This window comes from Pelobates fuscus, chromosome 3, assembly GCF_036172605.1.
Source record: "Pelobates fuscus isolate aPelFus1 chromosome 3, aPelFus1.pri, whole genome shotgun sequence".
Lineage (NCBI taxonomy): Eukaryota > Metazoa > Chordata > Amphibia > Anura > Pelobatidae > Pelobates > Pelobates fuscus.
In genome coordinates, this window is record NC_086319.1 from 60,573,251 (window position 1) to 60,600,129 (window position 26,879).

General features: G+C 43.3%; 1 protein-coding gene across 2 annotated transcripts in view; it reads left to right on the forward strand.

Moving 5' to 3' along the window:
• Positions 1–26,879, forward strand: part of LOC134602337 (solute carrier family 23 member 2-like) — a 267,129-nt gene that overhangs the window by 205,487 nt on the left and 34,763 nt on the right. For both annotated transcript variants that reach the window (XM_063447122.1, XM_063447123.1), the window contains 2 exons: positions 14,635–14,888; positions 17,205–17,369. In XM_063447122.1, coding sequence (XP_063303192.1) covers positions 14,635–14,888; positions 17,205–17,369 — 419 coding nt within the window. The remainder of the gene's footprint in view (positions 1–14,634; positions 14,889–17,204; positions 17,370–26,879) is intronic.

Sequence of the window (26,879 nt, forward strand, 5' to 3'; positions counted from 1 at the left end):
TCTTTTGACCTTGACAATATTCCATCTCTACCAGGCAAGCATATTATCTATGCACTTCACAAATTATATTAAAGGACAATATTCCATAGTGCAATAATGAGTTATGCACCCTTGCCATGACACCCTTAGTACATGAAAAAAAAGTATTTTTGAATGGGGCAATAATAAATTCACTTTGCTGTGGGTGAATTTTGAATGTTAGAATTGTATTAGGCTGTATATGATATTACATTGTGCGATATAAAGGAGCTTAAAAGTACAGGTGGCAATGTAAAATGAGAAGGAGGGTATTGGGGCAACGCCAGTTGGTTTTCTCAGATTTCAAAAGCATCATGCATCCTATTTAACCCCTTAAGGACACATGATGGAAATATTCTGTCATGATTCCCTTTTATTCCAGAAGTTATGCCCTTAAGGGGTTAAAATACAGATTGTTGTGTTTTCATCAAGGCATTTAAAAGGGACATTACTGGGCCCCTACAGCACTTGAGCTTTCTGAAGTGCTTTATGTATGAAGAGTGTGTCCTCTTTTTTCATTTTACCAAATAGTGCAGATTTCAATAGAAATTTGCACTTTTATAAACTAACCTTGTTACACCCCCTAGGCTGTCAATCAGACAACCAGTCCTGTTACTTCCTGGTTTGTTTATCTCAGTGGAGCCTAATTGAAGAGGCAGGCAATTGCCCCGAGCACCTGCCTTGTGAAGATTTCTCATTGGGCTGCATTGGATAATAGACAGGCACGGAACATCTAGGCTGGGTTAGACTGGGAGTGCAACAAAATACTGGTTCGTTTGTAGTAGAGAGGAACTCAACTGTAGTGGAATTGCAAACCTGTTACAATTACAACCCACCTGAAGGTAGTTGGGGGGAAGTGCCTGGTTTATGTAGACAGACCAAGTCACTCCCCCATAGGTGCAGCCAGCTTAACTACATCCCAACTGCACCTCTCAAACCACCCACTGTTCTTTCTACTCCCCCAGTATATATCGGGCAGGTGTGGATGCGGCATGCAGTGCTACCATCATCATACCCAGCTCTGGCACAGGATCTGGAGGAGCCCACAAGATAGACTGTGGAGGTATGGCAGGCTGTATCTCCTGTGGGTCCGCCTCCAGGATTATGTGAGTGCACTGGGAAGGGTAAGTCCATCCAGACAATGTTACATTGTGACATTAAATAATACATAATTAAATACAGAGGGTAAGTCCAGACAGAACATGTGACATTGTGACATTAAAACATACATAATAAAATACATAATAAATAGTTTTCATTGAGGGGTATAGCTACAAAACTGTTTTTTATTTGGGAATTGGAGTGTCTCTTTAACACGTGGTACAAACTGTTGCCTATTCATTAAATATGTTTCAACCTAAGAAGGATCATAAAAATATTCCAGTGTTGCATAGTTGAGAAAAAAAAAAATATAACCATCAAAATGAAATTGAGAATTATATCCAACTAGGACTTTTGCAACTATATTGAGTGGCCTGAGTTTAGGTTTCTAATACCATTCATTGCATCATAATTATTCAAGACAACTTTTTCAAAATTGTAGTTAGTTAAAATTAAACACATCTTGCAGCATAGTTAACATCTGGAGAGCTCTGTAATTATCTGTACAGAGCACCTCCTCTTCTTCCTCAGTGATTCATATTCTAGAATTGATTTGTTTTTCCTCCAGGTGTCTATGTTATCAGATTTAGATTTGATGAATGTGCGATATCTTGGTCAGATTAGTCACCAGTCATTTTACAATTGAAAAAAACTGCCAATGGCAAAGGTAAAATAACTTGTAGAATGAATGAGTATCTTCTCCATATTATTCACTAGTCATCTCAGTCAGAATAGCATTCTCTGAATTGTTTACCCGTCTGCTGTCACCTCTGATCAAACATTATGGTATTCCTAAAAAGCCTCTATAGAGACACATGTAGCAGACTTGTTATGATCCTTAATAAAGAGCGTTTGAACAAGTAGGCAAAATTAGAGACCCTCTCCACCTCCCACAAAGATTAGTAAGATCAAATTAAATTTGTAAAAGCCGAACGATAATTACCGTATTTATCGGCGTATAACACGCGCCGGCGTATAACACGCACCTCTTTTTCAGAAGGAAATTCCAGGAAATTTCCACCCCTCCCATAGTATTCCCCCCCCTCATCCCATAGTGTTCCCCCCCCTTTCCATAGTATTCTTCCCCCCCTCCCATAGTATTCTCCCCCCCCCCTCATCCCATAGGGTTCCCCCCCCTTCCATAGTATTCTTCACCCCCTCCCATAGTATTCTCCCCCCCTTCCATAGTGTTCCCCCCTCATCCCATAGTGTTCCCCCCCTTCCATAGTATTCTTCCCCCCTCCCATAGTATTCTCCACCCCCCATAGTGCCCCTCCCATAGTGTGTCCCCCCTCCCATAGTGTCCCCTAGTGCACTTTCCCTCTGTCCCATATTTACTTACCTGTCTTGAAGCGTGGGCCGGCTTCACAGCGCGCACCGCGGTACTGGAACTTAAATTTCAGGTTCCGGTTTCCGGCGGGACTGAAAGGAAGTGTGCACACTATTGTGTGCACACTTCCTTTCAGTCCCGCCGGTTGTGGAACTTAAATTTCAGGTTCCGGTTTCCGGCGGGACTGAAAGGAAGTGTGCACACAATAGTGTGCACACTTCCTTTCAGTCCCGCCGGAAACCGGAACCTGAAATTTAAGTTCCAGTACCGCGGTGCGCGCTGTGAAGCCGGCCCACACTTCAAGACAGGTAAGTAAATGTGGGATATCGGCGTATAACACGCACCCATGATTTTCTCCCTATTTTCAGGGAGAAAAAGTGCGTGTTATACGCCGATAAATACGGTAAATTTAAGTCAACTAAATAAGATGATCTTTCTCAGAAAGACATGGACACACATATTATATATGATGAATAGTAAGCCTTTCTCATTACATGCATACCAGATAAGGAAAAAAAATCTTAATGGTAGAATTAGATAATGTCCAAATGACGCAACCCAGATACTCTTAACACATTTTAACGCATTTTCTAACTATTATAAAATTGTGCCCCAACACTTACTCCATCAAGGAATGATACACTAGATTCTATCCATGGCCTTCCTTGTCCCAATAGAGCAAAAACTATTTTTTGAGCACTCTATCGAAACACAAATTCATAGTTATTCAAATTCAAGTTATTTACAGGGTTATCCATAAAAGTGAGAATTCAAAGTGAATTTCAAATTTCAAATGTCAGAGTAGCTGAATGAAAAGCATAGCGGACTCGGAAACATTTTCTAGTTTGGCTATTTTTGTCTAATTTTTTAAATTCTCCTTGAATTCTATCTTTATAACTCTTCGTTAATTCAAAGAAATGTTAAAGGTTAATGCGGTTACGTTGCGCAAGCTTGGTAAAACAGCAAGTGCTACAATTTCCTCCCGAAAGTAGTGCTTACTGGTGATATCAACATGTATGCCACACTCCTAGCTAATACATTAACCAACATCATACCCTCCGTGTCAAGGAGACTTTGCAAAAGTACGTCAAGCCACATATAAGACTAGAAAAGCAAGTAATAACTTTTACAAATATCTTTAAGTCCAAATTGATTTAGAGTGTGTTTGTGGCACTCAGTGCCAAGATTACATTTTTTTATTTAAGGTCAATGTTTATTAATCTGAGCTTATAAACATACATGAATAATCATAGCAGTAGACATTGTGGTGTCGTTACAAAGTAAGTAAAGGAGGATTGAGAAATTAACAGAGGCATATTTTACATAGTTGATAAACAAGCTCGCATTGTAATCCTTATGAGTATGTTTGTTGATACATCGTGTGTGGATGTTTCCCAATTCTTTTGTATAGCTCATTGGTTGCTCGTTAGCAGGTAGGCTGTGGTGGGGGATAGTAAGGATCAAGAAGTATTATAGTAAAAGTAGCCAATTACAAGTTACAGGTTAATGGAGGAGGCAACCCTGGGCTTTATGATGGTGTGTAGTGTAGTCCCTCCACCGGTGTTGGCGTTGGCGCGGGGTCTGATGTTGGAGGGTTGAGTGTTCGATGAGTATAGGTAAGCTCTGGCCAGATTAGTGGAAGGGAGGGTGGGGGAGAGGGTAAGATGGGTAATAGAGGTGAGGGGAATAAGGGTGCAGTGAGGTGAGTTGGTGGTAGGGAGAGCAGAAGAGAGGGGGAAAGAAAGAAATAAGAGAGAAAAAAGGGGGGGGAAGGGGATAAGCAGTGGATAGGTAAGTTAGTGTTGTCCAACCCCTCCGTCCGCCCACAATACCCAAGATGAAATTTGATATGATTAACTGGGCATACATGAAGCAAACACTTCTTATATTTGGTCTACCAGGTTTATTTGCCTCTGCCATTTTTACTTTGTACACTAAGTTTTCCAAGCTGGGTTTCTTTCAAATGCTTTCCCTAACAACAATTGTGTGAGTCTCAAGTCTGTTTTATTTCACTAGAGTCTTCAGCACAGAACCGATATCAAAGTCCTCAATCAAAGCATGAAAAGTGTCAGGATTGTATGGGATGTTTTTTTATTTTTATTAAACAAATATATACTGTTTTTCATGTTTTGATTAAACAATATAGTTGCTTGATTTTATGAATTATGGTTTCAAAAAAATAAACTATTACATTTTTATAAAGAAACCGGGAGTAAGCAGCATCTTTGTTATGCTAATAGTGCTTACATCAGTCCCATACACACACACACACACAAATACCACACACACACAGGGCCGGTGCATCCATAAGCCTGAACAGGTGGCTGACTTGGGGCGCCAGCGTAGGGGGGCACAAAAATCTGACTCGGATTTTTCAACTTACCTGTCTCCCTGCAGCCTGCATAGAGCAAGAGCAGGGCAATGTAGTCAGCCATTCTCCTCTGATGATGTCAGACGGGGGTGGTGCTTCAACTGCTCCCAGACTCCCCAGTGGTCCTGACTCTCACTGTAGCTCCAGCCTCTAGAGCAGCCTGTCCCACTATGGATAAGGTTCTCCACTCCCTGGCTCAGGGTAAGCCTCTGGGAGGGGGGAAGACCTTTTAATATTTTTCTTTTTAAATCAAAACTTTTTTTTTTTTTTTTTAGCTCTCTACAGCCCCTCTATTTCTCTCTACAGCCCCTACCCCCTCAACTGCCCCTCTATTTCCCTCTACAGCCCCCACCCCCACCATACTGCCCCTGTGCCCCCTCTACAGCCCCTCTATTTCCATATACTCTATTTTCCTCTACAGTCCCTGCCCCCTTTAATGCCCTCCTCTACTGTGCCTCTATTTCACTCTACAGCCCCTTTAACCATTATACTGCCTCTGCCCCCTTTTACTGCCCATGCCCCCACTATACTACCCATGCATACTTTTACTGCCCCTGTGCCCCCCTCTACAGCCCCTAACTCCCCTACATTCCTTCCACTACAGCCTCTATTCCCCCACGTGCAGCCCCTAACCCCCTTTAGCACCTATTCCCTTACTACAGCCCTTACCCCTCCCTACTACAGTCCCGCTGCCCATACCCCCCACACTACAGCCCCTATACCCATTTGCAGCCATCAACGTACTTCAGTTCCTAACCCCCCTACTACAGCCCCTATCCCCCACTACATTTCCAAAGCCCGCATTTACAGCCCCTAACTCTCAACTGCAGCCCCTGTCCTCATACTACAACCCCTAACTCCTCAATTTCAACCCCTATCACCCTACTACAACTCACTACCAGTCCCCCTCCCAAGATTAGGTTCTGGATCTGTTCTGTATACCTGTGTCTGTATGTCTCTGTATGACTATATATCGCAGTATGACTGTGTATGTATGCCTGTGTCTTTATGTCTCTATATGTATATATATGACTGTGTCCGTATGTTTCTGTATGCCTTGTTCTGTATGTCCCTGTATGTCTGTATGACTGTATCCATATGTCTCTGTATGCCTTGTCCTGTATATCTTTGTGTGACTATGTCTGTTTATATATGTCCCTGCATGCCTGTGTATGCATGTCTCTGCATGCCTATATGTATCTGTATGCCTTGTTCTGTATGTCTCTGTATGCCTGTGTCTATGTCTCTATATGACTGTGTTTGCATATCCCTGCATGACTGTGTCTTTATTTCTCTATATGACAGTGTCTAAGTGCCTCTGTGTGTATCTGTATGACTGTAGGTTTGTGTTTGTATGTCAGTGTACTTGTATGTGTTGATTGTACGACTGTGTGCCTGCATGACTGTGTTTGATTGTGTGCCCGCATATTTCCGTGTCTGTGTGCCTGTATGTGCATGTAGCTATATTTCTATGTCTATATGTTTTGGGAGGGAAAAAATACATAATGGGCCCGAGGGGAAGAGGGACACACAAAAAACAGGCTGAGGTGAGAGACCCACAGAAAAGGGCTGTGGGAAAGAAAGAGACACACAAGGGGCTGGGGTTGAAAAAAAGATACACAATGGGGGTTGTAAGAGACAAACAAGGGGTATAAGACACACTAAAGGGGGACACAATACACTAAATGGGGTGAGAATTTCAAAATGGTGGATACAAGACAACGCTGAAGATGCATTTTATTTGTGGGGGGTTGGGGGGACGGTAAAGTTCATTTTCGCCTGTGCAGCCAAAAATCCTTACACTGCCCTGCACACACACACTCGCAGACACACACTCACAGACCAACACAGATACACATTGCAAAACACAAACACTCATGAAATATATGCATATTGCTTTTACAGATTTACAGAGTCTCCTGTTTGTCTATCCTTTGGACAGATATTTAATGGGTAGTGTTCTGTTAAATTTAAAAGGCTCCATTTTCTCCTACGTGGAATCCTAGTGTAGATATAGACAACCCTTGGCATTCCAAATTTCGTGGACTACATTTCCCATAATGCTTTCCCTGTGTTATGGCTGAATAAACATTATGGGAAGTGGACTCCAAAACATCTGGATGTCGCCTACCCCTGTTCAATAAAAGAAAATAATATGACATAATATCACTTGCATGCAAGTGTAAATAAAGTGAAAGGGAGTTAACAATGCAATTTGTTAAGAGGCCCTGTGCTTCACATATCTTCAATGTAGTCAGTACTTGACCAGACCGATTACCAGCGTACTGTATCTAATTTCCTAATGGCATCTCTGTATGTAGTAAGTAAAAACACAAATACATTCTTCCTACTTCAAAGTGATTGGAGCTTCACGGGGTACCCAGACTTTATCAGACTACATGTTTTAATTATTTGCATTAAAAACATACACAATATGGGGGCGTGGCCTAGCAGCCGACAGAGATGGCAGCTTAATCAGAGAGCTCCCGCGCATCCACGCTGAATCCAGCACCAGTAAACCGCATCGCAACCGCAAACCGGCACCTACATGCCCCACAAGGGTCCCGGTGCCACCCCACGCAGGAAAAAAAGAGGGGAACTGCTCAATTCCTCCCCTACAGTGGCAGACATGTTCGCGGCCTCCAAATCCACACAGGCCGCACAAGATGGCCGCCGGACGTGCACACAAGGCTCCCAATCCCCAACTGCAGACACAGACAGGGGACTGCCCGGACAGACTGGGGATACCACCGCACAAATCCTACAGCAATTAACAGAGGTAAAAACGTTCCTGGCGGGAGAGATCACACGCAGTGCCCTAGATATTAAGGCAGAGATCCAGGCCCTAGGCGCCCGCACAGCAGAACTCGAGCAGCGCATGGAAACACTAGTACAAGGCCACAACACAGTAATACAACACTCCACATCCCTAAATCAACACCTCAGCGAACTAGAGAGGCAAGTAGAGGACCTCTCCAACCGCACCCGGCGGAACAACCTCCGAGTCAGGGGCTGGCCAGAAACAACACAGGAAGGCCCCCTGGCACCCATCATGGAGGCATACTTCAGCAACTTATTGCCGGACATACCCAAGGCTCAGTGGGCAATGGAACGGGCACACAGGGCTCTGCGTGCTCGGCGCCCGAACACAGATACGCCGCGAGACATCATAATATGCTTCCACTATTTTACAACTAAGGAAGCCCTCCTGAGACACAATAGACACCATGCATTCACCTACAAGGGTAAATCCATAGCCCTATATCAGGATTTAGACCCGAGCACATTGCAAAGAAGGAGGGAGTGGAGGCCGTTGACAGATATACTACGGCAGAATGAAATCCGCTTCACCTGGGGCCACCCATTTAAAATTGTGGCCTTCAAAGCTGGGAAGACATTCGCCTACCAACCGGGAGGAGACCCGAGAAAATTCCTCAAGGACCTCGACATCGCAGCACAGCGAGACTTCGCCCTGCCAGGACCTGCTCGACCGACTCTCACACCCCTCCCAAGGGACTGGTATACGGTCGCAGCACAAGCGGATAAAGAACACTGAAACCTGAAGCATGACCGCACGACCACAATGTTCGAAGCAGCACGCTCTACACACCGGACAGTTAAGTTCTTCCAGATGCTGACCCCGCGACATGTCGCACCATACTCTATTTTGCTTTTACTTGACTTTCCCATCATTCCTTTTCTCTTGTACGCTTAATGGACAAGGATGAAACTGTCGTTGACATGGTACTACGCCCTGTGAACTGCACACAAACCTAGACGGTACAGTACCAAAGTCGTGGGCTGGGCCTGGAAGGCCCTTCACACAGGGACGCAGCATGCTATACCAAACCGAACTTTATTTCACTTTTATTGGCTCAGCCTTTGTTTTATACATGCCTATTACATGCTATGTAACTACAGCAGGACATGGCGGTAGCACGTTATTGGGGGGAGGTGGGGGGGGGGAAGGGCTAGATGACACACTGCATGGTACCCAAAAAAAAAAAAAAAAAAAAAAAAAATTACTACAAACATAAAAAAAAATAAAAAAATATGACAGCACGGTACCAAGGACGCAAGATGGCCCCTGGGGGACTAAAACACATGGAGAACGCACACACTGAGGGAAACACTTTTTCGCCATTATCCGTCACAACTCTGCTAGACTGGGTAACCAACGCTAGAAACGTTATTAATGTGACGGGGGGGGGACGGGGGTGGGGGTGGGGGTGAAGGACAGGCTGACATACTGCAAAAAGCATAAACACTTAGACAGCGGACGAGGGGCTTGGGCTCTGACCCACCACATCCAATGACAGCACAGTGGAGGCCATAAGTCACTCCCCCACACTCCAGCAAAACATACACGCTATAGACAAAAATGGAAACCACACCAAGGCGAACACCCAGTAGACATGAAACAATAGAAACCCAGGAAAGACAACATAACAGGTAATAATACCCTCGGTCACATCGCAAGACCCTAGTACAAGGGCCATAACACACAGCGGGTTGCCACCCACACTACAGTGGACAGGCGCGGGGCACTCACCAACTCTGAGGGGTGACCTTTCACACGCCACTCGGAGGGGGTGCACACCCCCACTCTAATCTGGCACAGGTTAAGACCAGATGGTTATCAACTGTTTATTTTCTATGTATATGTAAATGTTTATTGACAATGTTTTTTGATACTCAACTTTTCTTTCTTTCTCTTACACTATATTTTAAGACAAGTACTACCTCACAGTCACGCCTCCCTGCCTGGATGCTGTCCGCGCCGCCGGGGAAGGGTCCCACGACCGATCCCGCACACACTGCCATCTGCGGTTCCCGGAGGACGGGGGACCACACCACACCCATTGCACCGATTGCGCCATCACATGGCACTTAAGGTACTATCTTTCAATGTCAAGGGCCTCAACTCGCCCAACAAGCGTAGGTTACTGGTGAGAGACCTAAAGACCAAGAAAGTAGACATTGCACTAATACAGGAGACACACCTCCCCAGGTCGGCGACCACCAGACTAACGGACAGAACTTACACGACAGTGTACGAAGCACGCTCACAACGTAAGCGGGCAGGAGTGGCGATACTCCTGCGTAGGAGTTGCCCACTGCACGTTACGACCATTCACACCGACCCAGAGGGGAGATTCGTGTACATAGGGGGCACCCTCTACACCACCAAGGTGCATATCATTAATGTATATGCCCCCAACGAACCAGACCAACTGTTCTGGGCAAATCTGGAGATGTTGGTGGCCGGGGTGGGAGGGGGAGTCCTTCTTGTTGGAGGCGACTTCAACGCAGTGCCAAGCCCGGCAGTCGACAGAAGCTCAAAACCAGGCACAGTGCGATCACAGGGCAGAGGGAGCCAAGACAAGCAACTACACACATTCCTAACACACACAGGCCTCCTAGACGCCTGGCGGCTACAACACCCAACCACAATAGACTACACGTTTTACTCCGCACCACACAACACCTACTCCAGAATAGATAACATGTTTCTCAATGGAGCAGGGATGGCCAAGGTTCTACACACAGACATAAACAGCATCACATGGTCAGATCACGCAGACATAACACTTACATTAGGCAACCTATGCTACAAAGCCAACTGGTCATGGAGGCTTAATACTAGCCTCTTAAATGACGACATAACACAAGCCACGACCCGACAAGCCATCACAGAATACTTTGAGTTAAACACAACCCCCGAAACTAGCCCTACCACGACCTGGGCAGCGCATAAAGCAGTCATACGCGGCCATTTTATAAAACTAGCCACCCAGAAAAAACGAGCCAAAACAAAACAGCTACTCGACCTACAGTCCACCCTGCGTAAAAAAGAACAACAACACAAAACGAACCCGACAGACACGAACCTTAGGGAACTCAACAACCTCAGACACTCTATCAGAGACCTCACCCTGGAGACGGTATCACGCTCCATACTTTGGTCCAAACGACTGTTCTATGAGAAGGCAAACAAGACAGATACACTCTTGGCCAGGGCGCTTCGCCCAAGACCGCAAGGCAAAACCATAACAAAAATACGCACAACAGCAAACACACTAGCCAGAACACCTGAAACGATCAACGAAGTATTCACATCTTACTTCTCAGATCTATACAATCACTCCCCCCAACTCCGGACCACCAACGCGACATATATGTCAGACATACGCCAATTTCTCTCCGAGCTCGCAATTCCAAAAGTGAACGGAGCAGAGGCTGACGCACTGCAAGAACCAATTACACAAATCGAGGTAGAGGCAGCCATAGCATCCCTGAAAGGCAATAAGGCACCAGGACCAGATGGCTATGACATCAGTTATTACAAACAATTCAAGGACGTATTAGCCCCCCCACTCACGACCCTTAGTAACCACTTTCTGCAGGGCGGGACACCTGATAGCGCCATGGCAACGGCTAACATTATCCTTCTACCAAAACCAGGGAAAGACGACACACTAGCCCCGAGCTACAGGCCAATCTCACTTATCAATACGGACCTTAAAATATTTGCTAAAATATTGGCGTCCAGACTCACCCCCCTACTCCCGCGATTGGTCCACCCGGACCAGGTGGGCTTTATGCCAGGCCGCCAATTATACGAAAACACGCGACGAGGGGTCAGCACAGTCTGGCACATGGGAGCATCCGGGGCGCCTTCTCTGGCACTCTCACTGGATGCGGAGAAGGCGTTCGACAGGGTGTTATGGCCTTACTTATTCGAGCTACTCCGATTCCAAGGGTTCCCAGAGACCTTTGTAACAGCAATACAAGCATTATACACTGACCTGAGGGCACAAATACTCATCACAGGGGCACAAAAAACACCCTTCACCATGGGAAACGGCACCAGACAGGGATGCCCATTATCCCCCCTACTCTTCGCATTAACCTTAGAGCCACTATTACAAGCCATTAGGCAGCACCCGCACATCCAGGGCATCGAGATAGGGGGCACCCCATTCACGGTCTCGGCATATGCCGATGACGTCATGCTGACACTCCGAGAACCGCTGCACTCTCTCCACCATTTAACGCTCGTACTAGAGCGATTTGGAAATATAGCAGGGTATAAAATCAACTACACCAAATCCGTGGCAATGCCCTTCCACCTAGAGCCCCCGGCACTTACTCACATACGCGACACGTATCACTTTAAAATAACCACTGACGAATTCATGTATTTAGGGGTACGATTAACAGCGAACACATCCTCCTTATTTGCCCGCAACTATACACCCCTGTTCCAAACCCTTCTCACAGAACTAGAGCAGTGGACAGACAGGCCCATCTCCTGGATGGGGCGAGTAAACTCTATAAAAATGAATGTGCTACCGAGGATACTGTTCCTCTTTCAAGCACTCCCCATAAGAGTAACCCGGGGGGACCTGACAGGCATACAAAGAGCAATAGATGCCTTCATCTGGCACAACAAACGCCCAAGAATAGCACGCACCCTCATGTACAGACCAAAACCCAGGGGGGGACTGGGACTACCCAACATATACGCCTATTATCTAGCCGCACAGCTGACACAGGTGATACAGTGGCACACACCTCCAGGCAAGAGGCGATGGGTAGATCTGGAGTCATTGATGACGGGTCAGGATCTCCCACAATTTTTCATATGGGCACCCAGAACACAAAGAGCCATACTACGAACAGCGAATCCAGCCATACTCAACTCCATACAGATATGGGACCAAACCAAAACGAAGTACGCCCTCAGCCCCCAATCATCCCCCATGACACCAGTTCTTCGGAACAGGGCTTTCCCCCCCGGAATGCAGGCAAGAGACTATAAGGGGATAGAGGCCACGGGGCTCCAAAGATACGTCCACCTATACGTGAACCAAAACGTAGTCACTTACGAACACCTAACCACCAAAGCCACCTTACACACGAGAGATTACTTTAGGTACATACAGATCCGAGACTTCGCACAAAAACCAGAAATACGAAAGGCGGCCCTGACACCACTGACCTTCTTTGAAAAACTATGTTACAACGAGACAACACAAACCAAACTTATCACACTACTATACGACCACCTAAACGGGACTCCGGACAGGGAGGGCGTACTACGATACACCGACCAATGGGAAGCCGACCTGGGGGAGGTACTGGAGGGAACGGAGTGGCAAGATATATGGGAAGCATGCAGCAAAACCACAATATGTGTAACACTCCAAGAACAATCTTATAAAACATTATTTCGTTGGTACATGACCCCAGTGAAACAGAAACACATGAGATTGAGCCCCACAGACGATTGCTGGCACGGGTGCGGGGGTCGAGGCACGTATATACACATGTGGTGGGGATGCCCGAAGGTCACAGAATACTGGCGCAACATTGTAGAACTCAGCTCCCAAATCCTACAAAAGCGAATGGGTTTAGACCCATGGGCGTGCTTACTCTCAAGACCCACAGAGGGCCTCACCAGACACGAACAAAGACTCCTTAACATGCTCTATTTAGCGGCCCGAAGGTCCCTAGCGCAACAGTGGTCATGTCCAGACCTCCCACAGATATCCCTGGTTAAGACGAAAATGAGGGACAATTATATAATGGATAAATTGACCTCCCAAGTACGAAGCACAATGACTAAGTTCCAAAAAGTCTGGGCCCTGTGGGAGCAGTATGATACTTAGAACGATGTCTCGGGGCGCAGGGCAGCATCCACGCGATCCGAAACAGGCGAAAATGAGTCACACCACACACCAAATACCACACCAACACTCGGACAGGTGGTAGCGGCACCACTACCGGACGAGTGAAGGGAGAAAACCCAGGACATAAAAGAGCAACTCGAGGGGACTGGCAACCCCCATCCTTAATTCACCCGGACACCATACCAAACTGATAATTACACACAGGTACTTGTCTCTAACTCTCTACTTTTCCTTTCTATCTATCTACTAAAGGCAAGCACTCTAGACCTGCAAGTGGGCAGGAGGGGAAGGCGGATTACAACAGGCTAACATTCCGCGGAATACAGAGGGGAGCGGGTGCGCAGTCGCACGGCCCAAGAGGCGGGGGACTGACACTCTACTCCCTAAGCCTAACTTTCCACATCAATGCTATTGTATATAGTTAATATAGCTTGCCACCAAATTAGAAAATCTCAGACGAAGACACCAACAAAACATAGGATGTATATAACATGCCTAAACTAACAACTGTCATCTGCATTCTGTAAACCATTATATGACACTGCGCTGTCACTTGCATAAAAGTAACCACTTACAATGTTTACCATCTGCTTCGTCAAACCAAAAATAAAGAATTTAAAAAAAAAAAAAAAAAAACATACACAATATGCAGAACACTTAACTGCTTTAATAAAGGGAATCAATCTTCAAACAAGATATCTCAATGTCAAAAATTCTTTAGCATTACAATCTATGTGATAGGCTGGGCTATTTCAGCTAATCAAATTGCACCATTTCTTACACCTGCATTTATTGAAAATGGGATGAAATGGTGGGAAGTTTCTCTAATATTCACTGTCACGTGGCAACTCTTGCTCTGAAAGATTTTGTTAATATCCTTCTGGATATGAGTAACATTACAGAACCATGCTGGAGTAAAATTCTAAAAGTGCTATCAACATAGTTCTGTTTCAGATTTTAGAATTTTAAGAACCCATACAAAACTCTAATTTTGTTATACCCATTGTCATCTTTACACATCATCTATCATATACTATCTAACCTACCTGATGCTAAATTCAACTTTTAAATCAATGTAAGAATTTAAAATTAACTATTTAATTTTCTTTCTTATGAAGGTCAATGGGGATGTCCTACTGTAAGCCTCTCTTCGGTACTAGGGATGTTATCTGGTGTGCTGTCTTCTACTATAGAGTCGGTCGGAGATTATTACACGTGTGCAAGGTTATCAGGAGCACCACTTCCACCTACTCATGCATTAAATCGAGGGATTGGGATGGAGGGCATTGGATGCATTTTGGCTGGTATTTGGGGGACAGGAAATGGAACAACATCATACAGCCAGAATATTGCAGCCTTGGGAATTACTAAGGTGAGAAAGTATACACTTATTGCCATATAGTTTGCAGTATACATAGTTATTTTGTAGAATGTGAAGATGTTTTAGACTATTCAAAAAAATATAAAGAAAATAAAGAAAATAAAGTAGCAACATGTACTATTATATATTATTATTTATTGCTATATTATTATTATTATATAATAAAACTTTAAATTAATAATGATGGTATAATTGTGATTGGATGATCTCATATTTTAATTCCATGGTCATAAAAGGAAGATATGGGTATAGATAATTAATAATAACCGGTTGAAAAAAAAAATATGTTGGAGATAATCAACTGACACAAAATGAAACAAGCTGACAGAAAGACAAAACTCTATGAAATACCTATAAGACAATGAATATGCCTCTTTTTGTGAGATCTTGGCACATATTACATAGCCTACTATGGATTTTGCATCTGCAAAAAGATGAGGAATTCTAAGACAACAGTTAGATATTTAATGTTATTTTTCAGGCCAGTACAGTTTATCATGGCAAAAGTGATATCATTTGATTGACAGGTTAATTATTGGGGTTAGTCCAAAAGACAAAAGGATTTATTACTATTTAAAATATGTCTTCAATGCAAGCAAACCTGACAATGGTAACATACTGTAATATGCATATGCAGAAAACAAGAACAATTTATGGAGAACAATCTTAGGAGTTTTTAATTGACAATTCAGCTTTCTTTACTATCTTCCACCTCTGATAGGAAGTCCTGCTGCTTTTGTGTCATTCTAGAACTGCACTTATTATCTTCCCTCCTCATAGTACTAATTCTCCTCTTTCACTCTTTCCTGCAAGTTGATGGTATATATATCAGCCTTTACAAGCTCACTGTCTTGGTGTTATCTTTGACTCTGCTCTCGTCTTTATGCCTCACATCCTGACAATTCCACCTTAAAAACATTATCAGTAAAATATTTTATTAAGAAGCTTGTTCATGCTGTTTCTCGTGTTTATTTCTGCAATTCTCTCTTAATTGGTTTCCCCAGAAACTATACTGCCTCACTACAATCCATAATAAAACCTGATGACAATCTGATTTTTCTCTCCCATTGCTACTCTCACACCCGACCTCTCTGTCAATCCTTACATTGTCTTTCTGTACCTTCATTTATAAAAATAATTTTATAATATTAACAACTCCAGACCCACTACATTTCTTCAATAATTCACACAAGTACATCACTTCTCGGTCGTTCCGCTCTGCCAGTGGTTGTCAGTGATCTTCTTCTGTTCTTTGCTCGTACCTGTACTGCTAAATTGAACTTGCAGAACATCTCACGGACAACTCCACTCCTGTGGAACAGCCTGTCTAACCCCATCAGGATCTCCCCTGGTCAATCCTTCAGGAAGTCCCTCAAAATCCATCTCTTCAACAGTAGAACGTAATAGAATATAACAGGTATCAACAGACTGTACTGCATAACAATGTACCATAACAATGCACCTTAATATACCAATGTATCGTAAAATGACTGAGTATCCTATGCATTTCGTCACCTATGCACATGTACGTATATGTGAAACCGTGTATATATGCATCCGCAATTGTACTTAACTGCAACCCCCCCCCCTTCTTCCTTTCTGTACCCCAACCCGAAACTCTTTTAATAAAAGACAAATTGAAAAAAAAATCCATCTCTTCAGAACTGTCAATGGCCTCTCTCTTGAAGGACCACACTCCACTCTGACCTTCCAATTCTGCGAACTTTTCACTCTGTCATATGGTTGCTATCTCCCATGCAGCCCTTCTTATTGTGTTTTTTTACCCCCACTCCATTTAGATTGTTAGCTCTTTCGAGCAGGGTCCTCATCAACCTGCAACTATTTGCAATTGGGAAATTCTTCCTTTATAATATTGCATAACACTGCAATAATAATAATACAAATAATAATAATTAAAAAATTGAATACCTTTGTAAAGTTAGGGTCATTTTTTTGTACAATAACAACATTACACAAATAAATGAAAAGTTATACAATTAACATACATGGACACATTATATTTACATCAACTGACAGGAACCACTCTGTATTATCCCTTCTTTTCACTAGGCAGTAACTAAGTTCAGAGATTTCAATTTCAACCTTTTCATCTTACATGTTGTGTAAAAATTCTAGAATATGTGAAATACCTTTGCAATACCTGGCGTCTTGTGAGGTATTCTTCCCATCTGTTTAACCATGCAATGTTTTATTGTGTAAGGCATTTATATTTTACTGCACACATTATATCAAATGAGCTGAACAATATATTATGTATAATATAGTTGTGTTTTTTTTTTCTTGTAGGTTGGAAGTCGCACAGTTTTGCAAACTGCTGGAATTCTACTAATTATTTTAGGGCTTTTCGGAAAATTTGGAGCAATTTTCATTACTATACCTGAGCCAGTCATTGGTGGCATGTTCATGATAATGTTTGGCATGATTGCTGCTGTGGGCATTTCAAATCTTCAGGTAACTTTATGGAAAATAGAATATACAAGCTAATTTTAAATGTTATGTTTGATCATGTAAAAAGTCTTAGCAGAAATAGTTTTGACATTTGGAAATCAAAAATAAAATAAGAATCTCAGTGGCTATTATGCCAGGAGTGCACTTCTGCCATTCCAAACTAAGCTGTCAAACCATTTTACATTTTAAAACAGATTTATAGGGGGGCAGAGCCTGACCGCCGATCGAATCAGATGTGCTTCATCTGGGCTCCTACATCTGAGCCAGAAAACAGGAGATAACTTAGTGCCACAAGCTAACACTGACCCAAATCAGCGACCCAGATACTCATAAGCTGACGGTGAACTCGGGGATACCTTACTCGACAACATACAACTCTGAAGTACCCTGATTGAGGCCTACCTGAGCCTGAGCTGGAGAGAGACGTCCGCTCTCCCAGTTCTCCGACCAGTGTCTTGCTGCCCCCCCCAACCCTGTGGGCCAGCGGAGTTATCCCGGTCCCCACGGACAACCACCACAGCTTACAGCTGCACTCAAACACCAGTCTTGCTGCAGCCACAAATAGGGCATTGCACCCCAAGATGGCTGACAACCCAAGGCCTCGTGCACAGCACTATGTGGACACCAAGCAGTGCACAGGTGTGCTCGCATTCCAACATGCAGTCGAGACATACATCGACGTCTGGGACAAACTGCCTGACCACCTCAAGAAGCCTGAAACACTGGCAGCAAAGTATAAACAGAGAGATAAGGGCGGGAGAGCAGCGGGCCCCCTCTGGGCATTCCTTTCACAACACTGCTACGACCTAACACGACGGACCTACCCAGGCTGAAGATCATATGGAATGAATTCCCTGAGCATCGGCCACAGACGCAGAGGATCCGACGCCACAGGCAGCGAATACCCATCTGGATCCAACGCTGTCCCCTACATGGGAAGAACCCGGCCTCCCACGGGAGCAACCAGATTCATGGCCCAGAGATACAGGACTTCGCAATGGTCCATGGCTATGGGGAGGTCTGGCTCAAACTCTGCCTCTTGCTCTCATGCCACCCCTCAAGCCTGATACCAAGCCGAGGCATCGGCTACTCCGAGACTTTGCACCAAAGCACTCAGCCGGCGTGGTCGCTCACAAGGTGGACTGTCCCCCTGATTTTGGCAGGCCAGCCTGCATATACAATCTTACCCACGGGTCGTGTGCGACTTAATTTGTATGTATGCCCATATGTTTTGCATAACTGCCCGGCTGGAAGCGGGTGTACGGGCACTTAGCCAACTTGTGAGCTCACATTTAGCCGATAAGGCGCTGCATAGAGCGAACACACGCACAAGACACATACCTGGCATTGACACACACCAGATCTACTTAACATACCACACTTGACGCACCCACTAACACACGGCGGCTAGACTAGGCCAAACTTACACCATCCGCACAGTGCAGTGAGACGGAGAACCGTGGTCTCCTCAGCTTGAAACTCTAACGACGTCTCTGCTAATATTAAGCACCCACACATACTCAGCTTGCACCACTGAGGTATCTTGCCCAGACGAGTTACAGTAGTATATCCTTGTATACCTAGCCTGACTTATCGTGCTGTACAATAACCTACTCAGACATATTCAGCTTGATAAAACTAACCCCTCACTACAAAGGTGAATACCTCATTTAGAAATCTCTAAGAAAGGTGATTGGCTGCATGGCCGTGTAAAGGAGGAGATGAAAACTCATAAGTCTCATTTGACCATGGCTGGAGATTCAATGCTGCAAATGGAGCCTAAAATAACTAAAGTGAAGATTCATGTTAAAGAAACATTGTGGGTTTCCTCTCTCTATTGAATATCAAAGTTTCCACTTTTTCCAAGAATTAACACTAGAGCTAAGGAAATAAAATACAGATGGGGATTTCCTGTAAAAAAGTATTTTCGCCATGATGGAAAAGGTGTTACAATTTGTTCACCAGAAGAGAGACGGAGTTCCTGTCATTTTTGCAAACTCAAGACATAATGGTTCCAAAAATTCAAAAAGAGCAGAGAAATCCTGACTATAATGACTTTTTTTTTAATTTTTTTTTACTTTTTTTAAATCTCGTTTTTATTGTAGCATATATATATACCCTATGGTTTCATGGTTCCAGGGGGAAAAAATTCAAGGACATTCTAACATGTTCTGCAACAGTTGTGTTTGTTATTATATTGAGAGATTTTGATGTGGGGTTTTTTTTGTCCATTTTTAATGATGTTTCGTTGCCAGTATACAAGATTAGTTCATAAGAAATACATATAATTTCCTTCTTTCATCTTAAATTTCTTTGTAATGACTATCATTTATGGTGATGAGACATTGTCTATTGTCAAGCAATAATATAATAAGGCTATTTGTGTTAATATTTATCTTTATTTGTTGCTTCCCTTTTCAGCAGTTATTTTCATATAACTGTTCATAACCACTTCTATTTTTTTTTTTTAATTCTTATTTTGGATTCGATCCATAAAGACAGTAATAAAACATCAGCCAACATACAGTAGCATCATACAATTAACAGGGAATATGCAAACCAATATTCCTAAGACCTAGGTTTACACAGGCTATGGATTGATTTTATAGTAAAAGAGTAACTAAGCGGTGCTCTGAACCATTCACTCGGAGCAGGGAAGTGAAAAACTGGGGTTCTATCACTAACTTTGTCCCAGTTTTTTAAAACTGTTTTGAAGGCAGTTTTAATCATTATTACATACTTTTCATTGCAATTGCATTACAATTATTTTAAGCCTAGATCCATATTTTATTCCTATTTATGTTTATGTTTACCCCCAACCTTATAGGCCTGTCCAAATTTTTGGTAGGATGGGACTTTCTAATGCCTATGAAATATACACACAGTACTTATAAAAGACTAATTCCTATTATAGCATCACATCTTGGAAAATATTTTTTTGGTAGAATAGGCAGCATACAATTACAGAGGAACCATGTTAACGTTTCAATTATTTGGGGGTTATTTGCTTAATTGCAATACTGACTTTCTCTTGTTTGTTACCTGGGTGGTGCATTTATTTTGAACTTTGCTTTTAGTTGAAGGGTCTCTAGTTATGCTCGCATGTTTGTAATAACATCTAATGCATATGTATACAAACAAGCACTCACTGGACTTGAGAATTCAATAATGCAGTGGGGCTATAGAACGTCTTATGTGACCTTAAATGATTAGAGTCTATATAGCACCATTTGTTTTGTATATATTATTTTTATTTTCTATTAATAACACAAATAACACAAACTTATCAACTCTGAAAGAAAAAGAGCATACAGAAATGAGTTGAGCTCTCGCAACTCAGCAATGAGTCCTACAGTAAGCAACCTCAAATTCCATCTCACATACGGCAAACAAGGTGAAGTTACATGGTGGATTTCTAACAAACTGGTGGCGATGGGAGATCTTGCTCAACTAGCTCACCACCGAAAACCTTATTAACTCTTAGAAAATGCCTAGATCAGCAATGACAAATTGTAAATGTATCTACATATACCTCAAATCCTTGTCACACCATGTAGATCGATACCGTATGACTTAATTTGAATGTCTATATGCATTTAACTCTTCAAATAAAGGATAATAATCAGCCAAACAACCTCTTAATAAGGTACGTATCTACAGGGAAGACAAGATTCCAGAAATTATGGAACCACAATGTAGGAAGATCACTAGATGATAACAAATGGATGAGAATATTTACTGATTGTACCACAATCAAGAAAATAGATATTAATGCTTATCCAGACGGTACCTAGATCCAGTCCCTCTTTCCCCTATCTTCAAAAGTGTATCTTCTATGTGTCCAAGAGAATATTAGCATGCAGAACATTTTTCCACATGTGGTAAACGTGTACTAAAGTATCAACATTCTGGAATGAGATCTTTCAGATATTGAGCAATGCATTGGAAATGTGTCTGTCACCTAATCCTATCTTTGCATTAATCAGCGGCAACCATTTTATTATTAGCTTACATTCTACTACTCTGTCCTTTTGCCATTAATTTTGAATGTTTGGAAGACTATGTATTGCAAAGAGATGTAAAGATAGAATTCACACTCTTGATAAATTCATGAGAAAAGGGAACTTTATTCAAGATATGGAACTTAGAAGAAATCTAACCTCACACAATAGAACGTGGCATCCGTGGATAGAATATAAAATCAGACACATAACCTAAACAATATAATCTCCCTATCCCAATTTATATTGTTTTCCCCTCCCCTCTTTTTTTTTTTTAATATTTAGTTTTTATTGAAGGTTTTCAAGATTATGATTCCAGTACATAGTTGGTTTACATAACAAGCATAACTGAGTATACAAAAATGTATTGTTTGGGTATTACAGTGGTTAATAACGTAACACAATGTCTATGTCTGTTTTAATTTACATTTTAGCATTCCATTCTTGTTGCACTGTGGTTTTACAGTTATTTCCTTCAGTAAGATATATGGTAAAATGAAAAATTAACTCAACAAATGTATTTACACAAACAGATTTTCAGACAACCACGGAGTTTCCTCCTTAACGTTGTTATATATGTTGTTTCCTGTTGTGGTATAGACGTCCCTTCCTTGTACCAGTCCCTCATTTGGTACCTCTTATGTCTCCCGAGATTTCCTTCCCCTGTACCACCTATTCCAAACCTCCCATACCTCTCTAAACTCTTCTGTGGCTTTAGCGGACTCAGTGGACATTTTTTCATAGATATAGAATTGTTGGACCTTATCTATTAGTTGTTGTTTATTTGGGCACTTGTGTGATTTCCAATTTAAGGCAATTAGGTGTCTGGCAGCCATGAGGATTATGCCCACTAGTTGGGTATGGTTCCGGCAGGTGTTATCAGGAAATCGTAAAAGCAGGCAGGAATGCATGTCCATAGGGAAGTTGTTAATTGCGAGTTCAGTTAGTAGGGTTTGGACGTCCCCCCAGAGCGGTTGTATCCCCCCACATTTCCACCAGATGTGTGGCAAAGTCCCTTCGTCTGTATCGCATCTCCAGCATTTGGATGAGACCTCTGGATATATTTTATGTAGCCTATCGGGGGTCATATACCACCTATAAAGTAATTTGCGGTGTGCTTCAATATGTGAGTAACACTTGGTCCATTTTCTGATCCCATTAAGGGCAAGAAGCCATTCCTCCTCAGTTAATGTGATTCCCACCTCTGATTCCCAATGTTGTTTGCATGTCAGTGGTTTCTGTGGGGCTAGTTCTAGCAATGCCTTATAGCAAAGTGAGAGGGCTTTGGGTTTCGTTGGGGCAGTCCAACATCTGTGAGGTATTAATCTGGCTGCAATCGTAGTGGCAAGTGAGGTGGGCGTTATAGTCTGAACGTGGGCTGTAATAGTATGTTTCAATTGTAAGTAGGGGAAGATATCCTTTTCTGGGATTCCCCATTTAGTTTGTATATCGGGGAAGTCCATGATTTGGTGACCTTTACATATTTTATGAATTTGGGATATGCCTAACCGTGTCCATCTAGCTAGGGGGATTGTGGGGTTCACCGCTTGGAGTGCGGTTAGGGGGGCTTCTGGGTGGAAGAGCTTCTTCCAGCCCAGGGAGGACATATAAAGATCCCATACTCTGATCGATGCTTTTGTGGTAGGGTAAAGATCTACTTTAGGGCTTCTTAGGGAGCGTGGTGTCCACATGTAATTGGTTAGAGATGTGTGTCGGATTTGGTCTTGTTCCATATCTACCCACTGTGTTGTTCCTCTTTGAGCGTGTAGGTGGATGTTCGTTGCGAGTATAGAGGCTTTGTAATAAAGTCCAATGTTAGGTAGTCCTATTCCTCCCCTTTTTGTTGTCTGCTGTAAAAGGCTCAGGGGTAATCTGGGTCTCTTGCCTCCCCAAACGAAGGAGCTACAAGTGGCCTGCAGTGTTTTAAAGATTACAGTTGGGACCTCTATTGTGAGCATGCGGAATATATACAATAACCTCGGTAGGAGCATCATCTTATAAGCATTTACACGGCCTAGCCATGACATTTTTGCGTTCTTCCATTTGTGTAATTCTATATTGCACATATGTATGAGGGGTTTGTAATTGAGTTTTATTATATTGCCAATAGAGGTGGCGATTTTAACTCCTAAATACGTTATGGATGACGACCTCCAGTCTAGGTCAAAGGAATTTTTAAGCGCAGTGACGGCCAGGTTTGATAAGTTAATTGGTAAGGCTTGTGTCTTTTCTTTGTTTAGGCGGTAATAAGAGACTGTACCGAAGTCTGTCAGTAATGCCAGCAGTTGGGGTAATGATCGTTCAGGATGTGAGATAGTAACAAAGATGTCATCTGCGAACATCGCTAGACAGCATTCCTTGTCTCTCAGTTTGATGCCGGATATGGAGTGGTGTTGTCTTATCTTCCAAGCTAATGGTTCTAGGGAAAGTATGTATAGTAAAGGGGACAACGGGCATCCTTGACGTGTCCCATTTGTTATGTGGAATATTCGCGATAGGAAGCCTCCATGAGAGACCCTAGCGCTGGGTTTCGCGTATAGCGCCATTATCCCTTTGATAGCCCCTTCGGGGAATTTATATATGCGTAGTACCTCCGTCATGTACTGCCAGTTTAGCCTATCGAAGGCCTTTTCGGCGTCTAACGCCAGAAAAAGACCTCCGAGTTGCCCCTTTTCCATTCCCGCTATGATATTTAGTACCTTCCTTGAATTGTCGGAGCCCTGTCTACCCCTTACGAATCCCGACTGGTCATTATGCACTAATTTTTGTAGGAGCGGTGCCAGTCGTTCGCTAAACAGTTTGGCGTATATTTTGGCGTCACTATTAAGCAGTGAAATAGGCCTGAAGTTCTTACATTGGTCTTTGCTTTTGCCTGGTTTAGGAAGCGTGGATACATGTGCCATTGTCACCTCTACAGGCAATGCTCCCTCTTCTCTGCAGTGATTGAATATTGCCTGGAGAGGTTGAATTAACGTGGGTAGGAAAGTACGATAATATATATTAGATAGGCCATCGGGGCCTGGAGATTTGTGTGGTGGGAGTGTGGAGACCACTGAAGTGATCTCTTCTAATGTGAAGGGCTTATCAAGCTGCTCTGCGTCTGTGATAGACAGTGTTGGGAGGTCTATGCCTGATAAGAAGGAGTCAATGTCAGTCTTGGAGGGGTGGATGGTCTGTTGGTCATCTTTCAGGTTGTAAAGTTTTTCATAATAGTGTGCAAATTCGTCTACTATTCCTTGTGGGTTTAGAATGGTGGCACCTTTGGGGTTTTTTATGGATGCGATCTTGGAGCTAGCAGCCCTCTGTTTTAATTGGGCGGCCAGTTTGGCTCCGGCTTTATTACCTGCTGCAAAAAAGCCATGTTTGTGCCTGTGCGTGAGAAAGGTCGTTTTTGCTAATTCCAGATCTCGTAATTGTGATTGTAATGATAATAGTTTAGCGTGAGTGGTTGCTGTGGGAGAGTGTTTGTTAGAGTGTGTTAGGGCGGTTAATTCGGAAAGTATGGCCGTGTATGCTGCGAGCCTCTTTTTTTTTGCAAAGCTAGCATGTTTTATTAAACAGCCTCTTATGAAGGCTTTGTGTGCCAACCAGATTTGGCTTGTTCTCTTTAAAATAAAACTGTAAGTCCTGTTCTATTTGTTTGACAACGTCAGGGTCTGTTAGTAGTCGTTCATTTAGTCTCCAGCTAGCCCTTCCTGTGTTTGGGAATTGTTCTCTGAAATGTAACGTAATTGGGGCATGATCAGACCAAGTGATTAATCCTATATCGGTATGTTCAACTTTCATAAGGGAAGAGGAGTGTAATAGGAATCTATCAATTCTTGAGTAGCTATTATGAGCTGCGGTATGGCATGTATAGTCTCTTTCCGTGGGATGATTAATTCGCCACGGATCTACGAGGTTGTGTGCATTTAATTTGTTGCGGATTGCCGTGGTCAGTTTGGACCTGTTCTTTAGTGTTTGTGCGGTCAGGTTCGTGCCTCCCGAGGAGTCTAATTCGCTATCCAACAAGAAGTTCGTGTCACCCCCTATGATTACTTCCCCTAGTGAATGAGCAGACATCAATCCCATCAAAACATCGACAAAATCACCTTGATTAACATTAGGACCATAGACATTAATTAAAGTATACACATTATTATTCAAAGAGCATTGTAGGATAAGATAGCGTCCCTGTTTATCCCCGATTTTGCGTATTAAGGAGAAGGCCACCTCTTTACTGATGAGGATAGATACTCCTCTCTTTTTCGCGGAGTAGCAGGAGTGGAAATCAATGGGGTACTGCGGGGAATTAAATTTTGGTCGTTTACTCCATAAAAAATGGGTTTCTTGGTACAGCATTACATGGGCACCCAGTGATTTGGCTTCGCGTAAGGCTAAGCGGCGTTTATGAGGGGAATTTAACCCTTTGGCATTCAGGGAGCATATTTTGAGTGCCATCTAGGTGGTGGGTTTGGTTGTGGCTGGTTCTGGTAGCTGGGGTGTCTTTTTGTTACGGTCATACCCCAGACTATGGGGCCAGCTGGTGGTAGCGGCATGGGACTTATTATCCGTGGGTCTGATTTTGAAAGAAATAATATGCAAAAGGAAAAAAAAATCAATAAAACACTTGGACCTTAGGTCAACTATGTACATTTTTCCGTTCACTGCACCCTGGTAGTGCAGTGTCAATGATAACGGGTTCTCTAGTGGCTCTGAGTTGCAGCCACTTGGGGGTGGGTAAAGAAATCTGAATATCAGGTTTAACAGCAACAAAGGTAAAAACAGTTGCTAAGTGTCGTAGGTTGGCTCTCGACAGGTGCGAGTAATCTATAAGTCCGGCATGGTATAATAAGGAAAGGATACGTATGAGTACAGTTTATGTATACGACCTGTCCGTTATATATGCAGTACAGTCCATGGGCAGTTAGGTGTCCTGGGCCTTCCTGTGGTATCTGTGTGAGCTCGTGGAGCGCGGCCTTTTCTGCCACTCGTTGTGGAGTTTGATTGTAGATCCGATGTCTGTGGATCGGAGGTGGACATCGGGTATAGGGATGTTCCAGTCTTGCAGCTGTTTCGTGCCCGATTCTGGATCAAGGATCTGGTTTTCTATGCCATTGCGTTTGACCAGTAGTTTAGTCGGGAAGCCCCATTTATATTGCACCTCCGCTGCCCTTAGGGCCGCTGTAATGTGCGCAAAGGAGCGCCTTTTGATCATGGTAGCAGAGGATAGGTCAATAAACAATTTAATTTGGGAAAATTGCTCAGGAGGTTGCGTCTGGCGTCTGGATGTTTGCATGATGCGCTCTTTCGTGGTAAAATAGTGAATGCGCGTAATAACATCTCTCGGTACTGTTGCTGGTAGGTGTTTTGGCTTGGGGAGACGGTGTGTTCTATCCAAGATCAGTTCACTGTCAGTCAGAGTAGGGACATATGCCTTAAAGAGATCTTGCACATATTGGGACAGTTCCTGAGAGCTGATAGATTCTGGTATTCCCCGAATCCGAATGTTGTTACGGCGGTCCCTATCTTC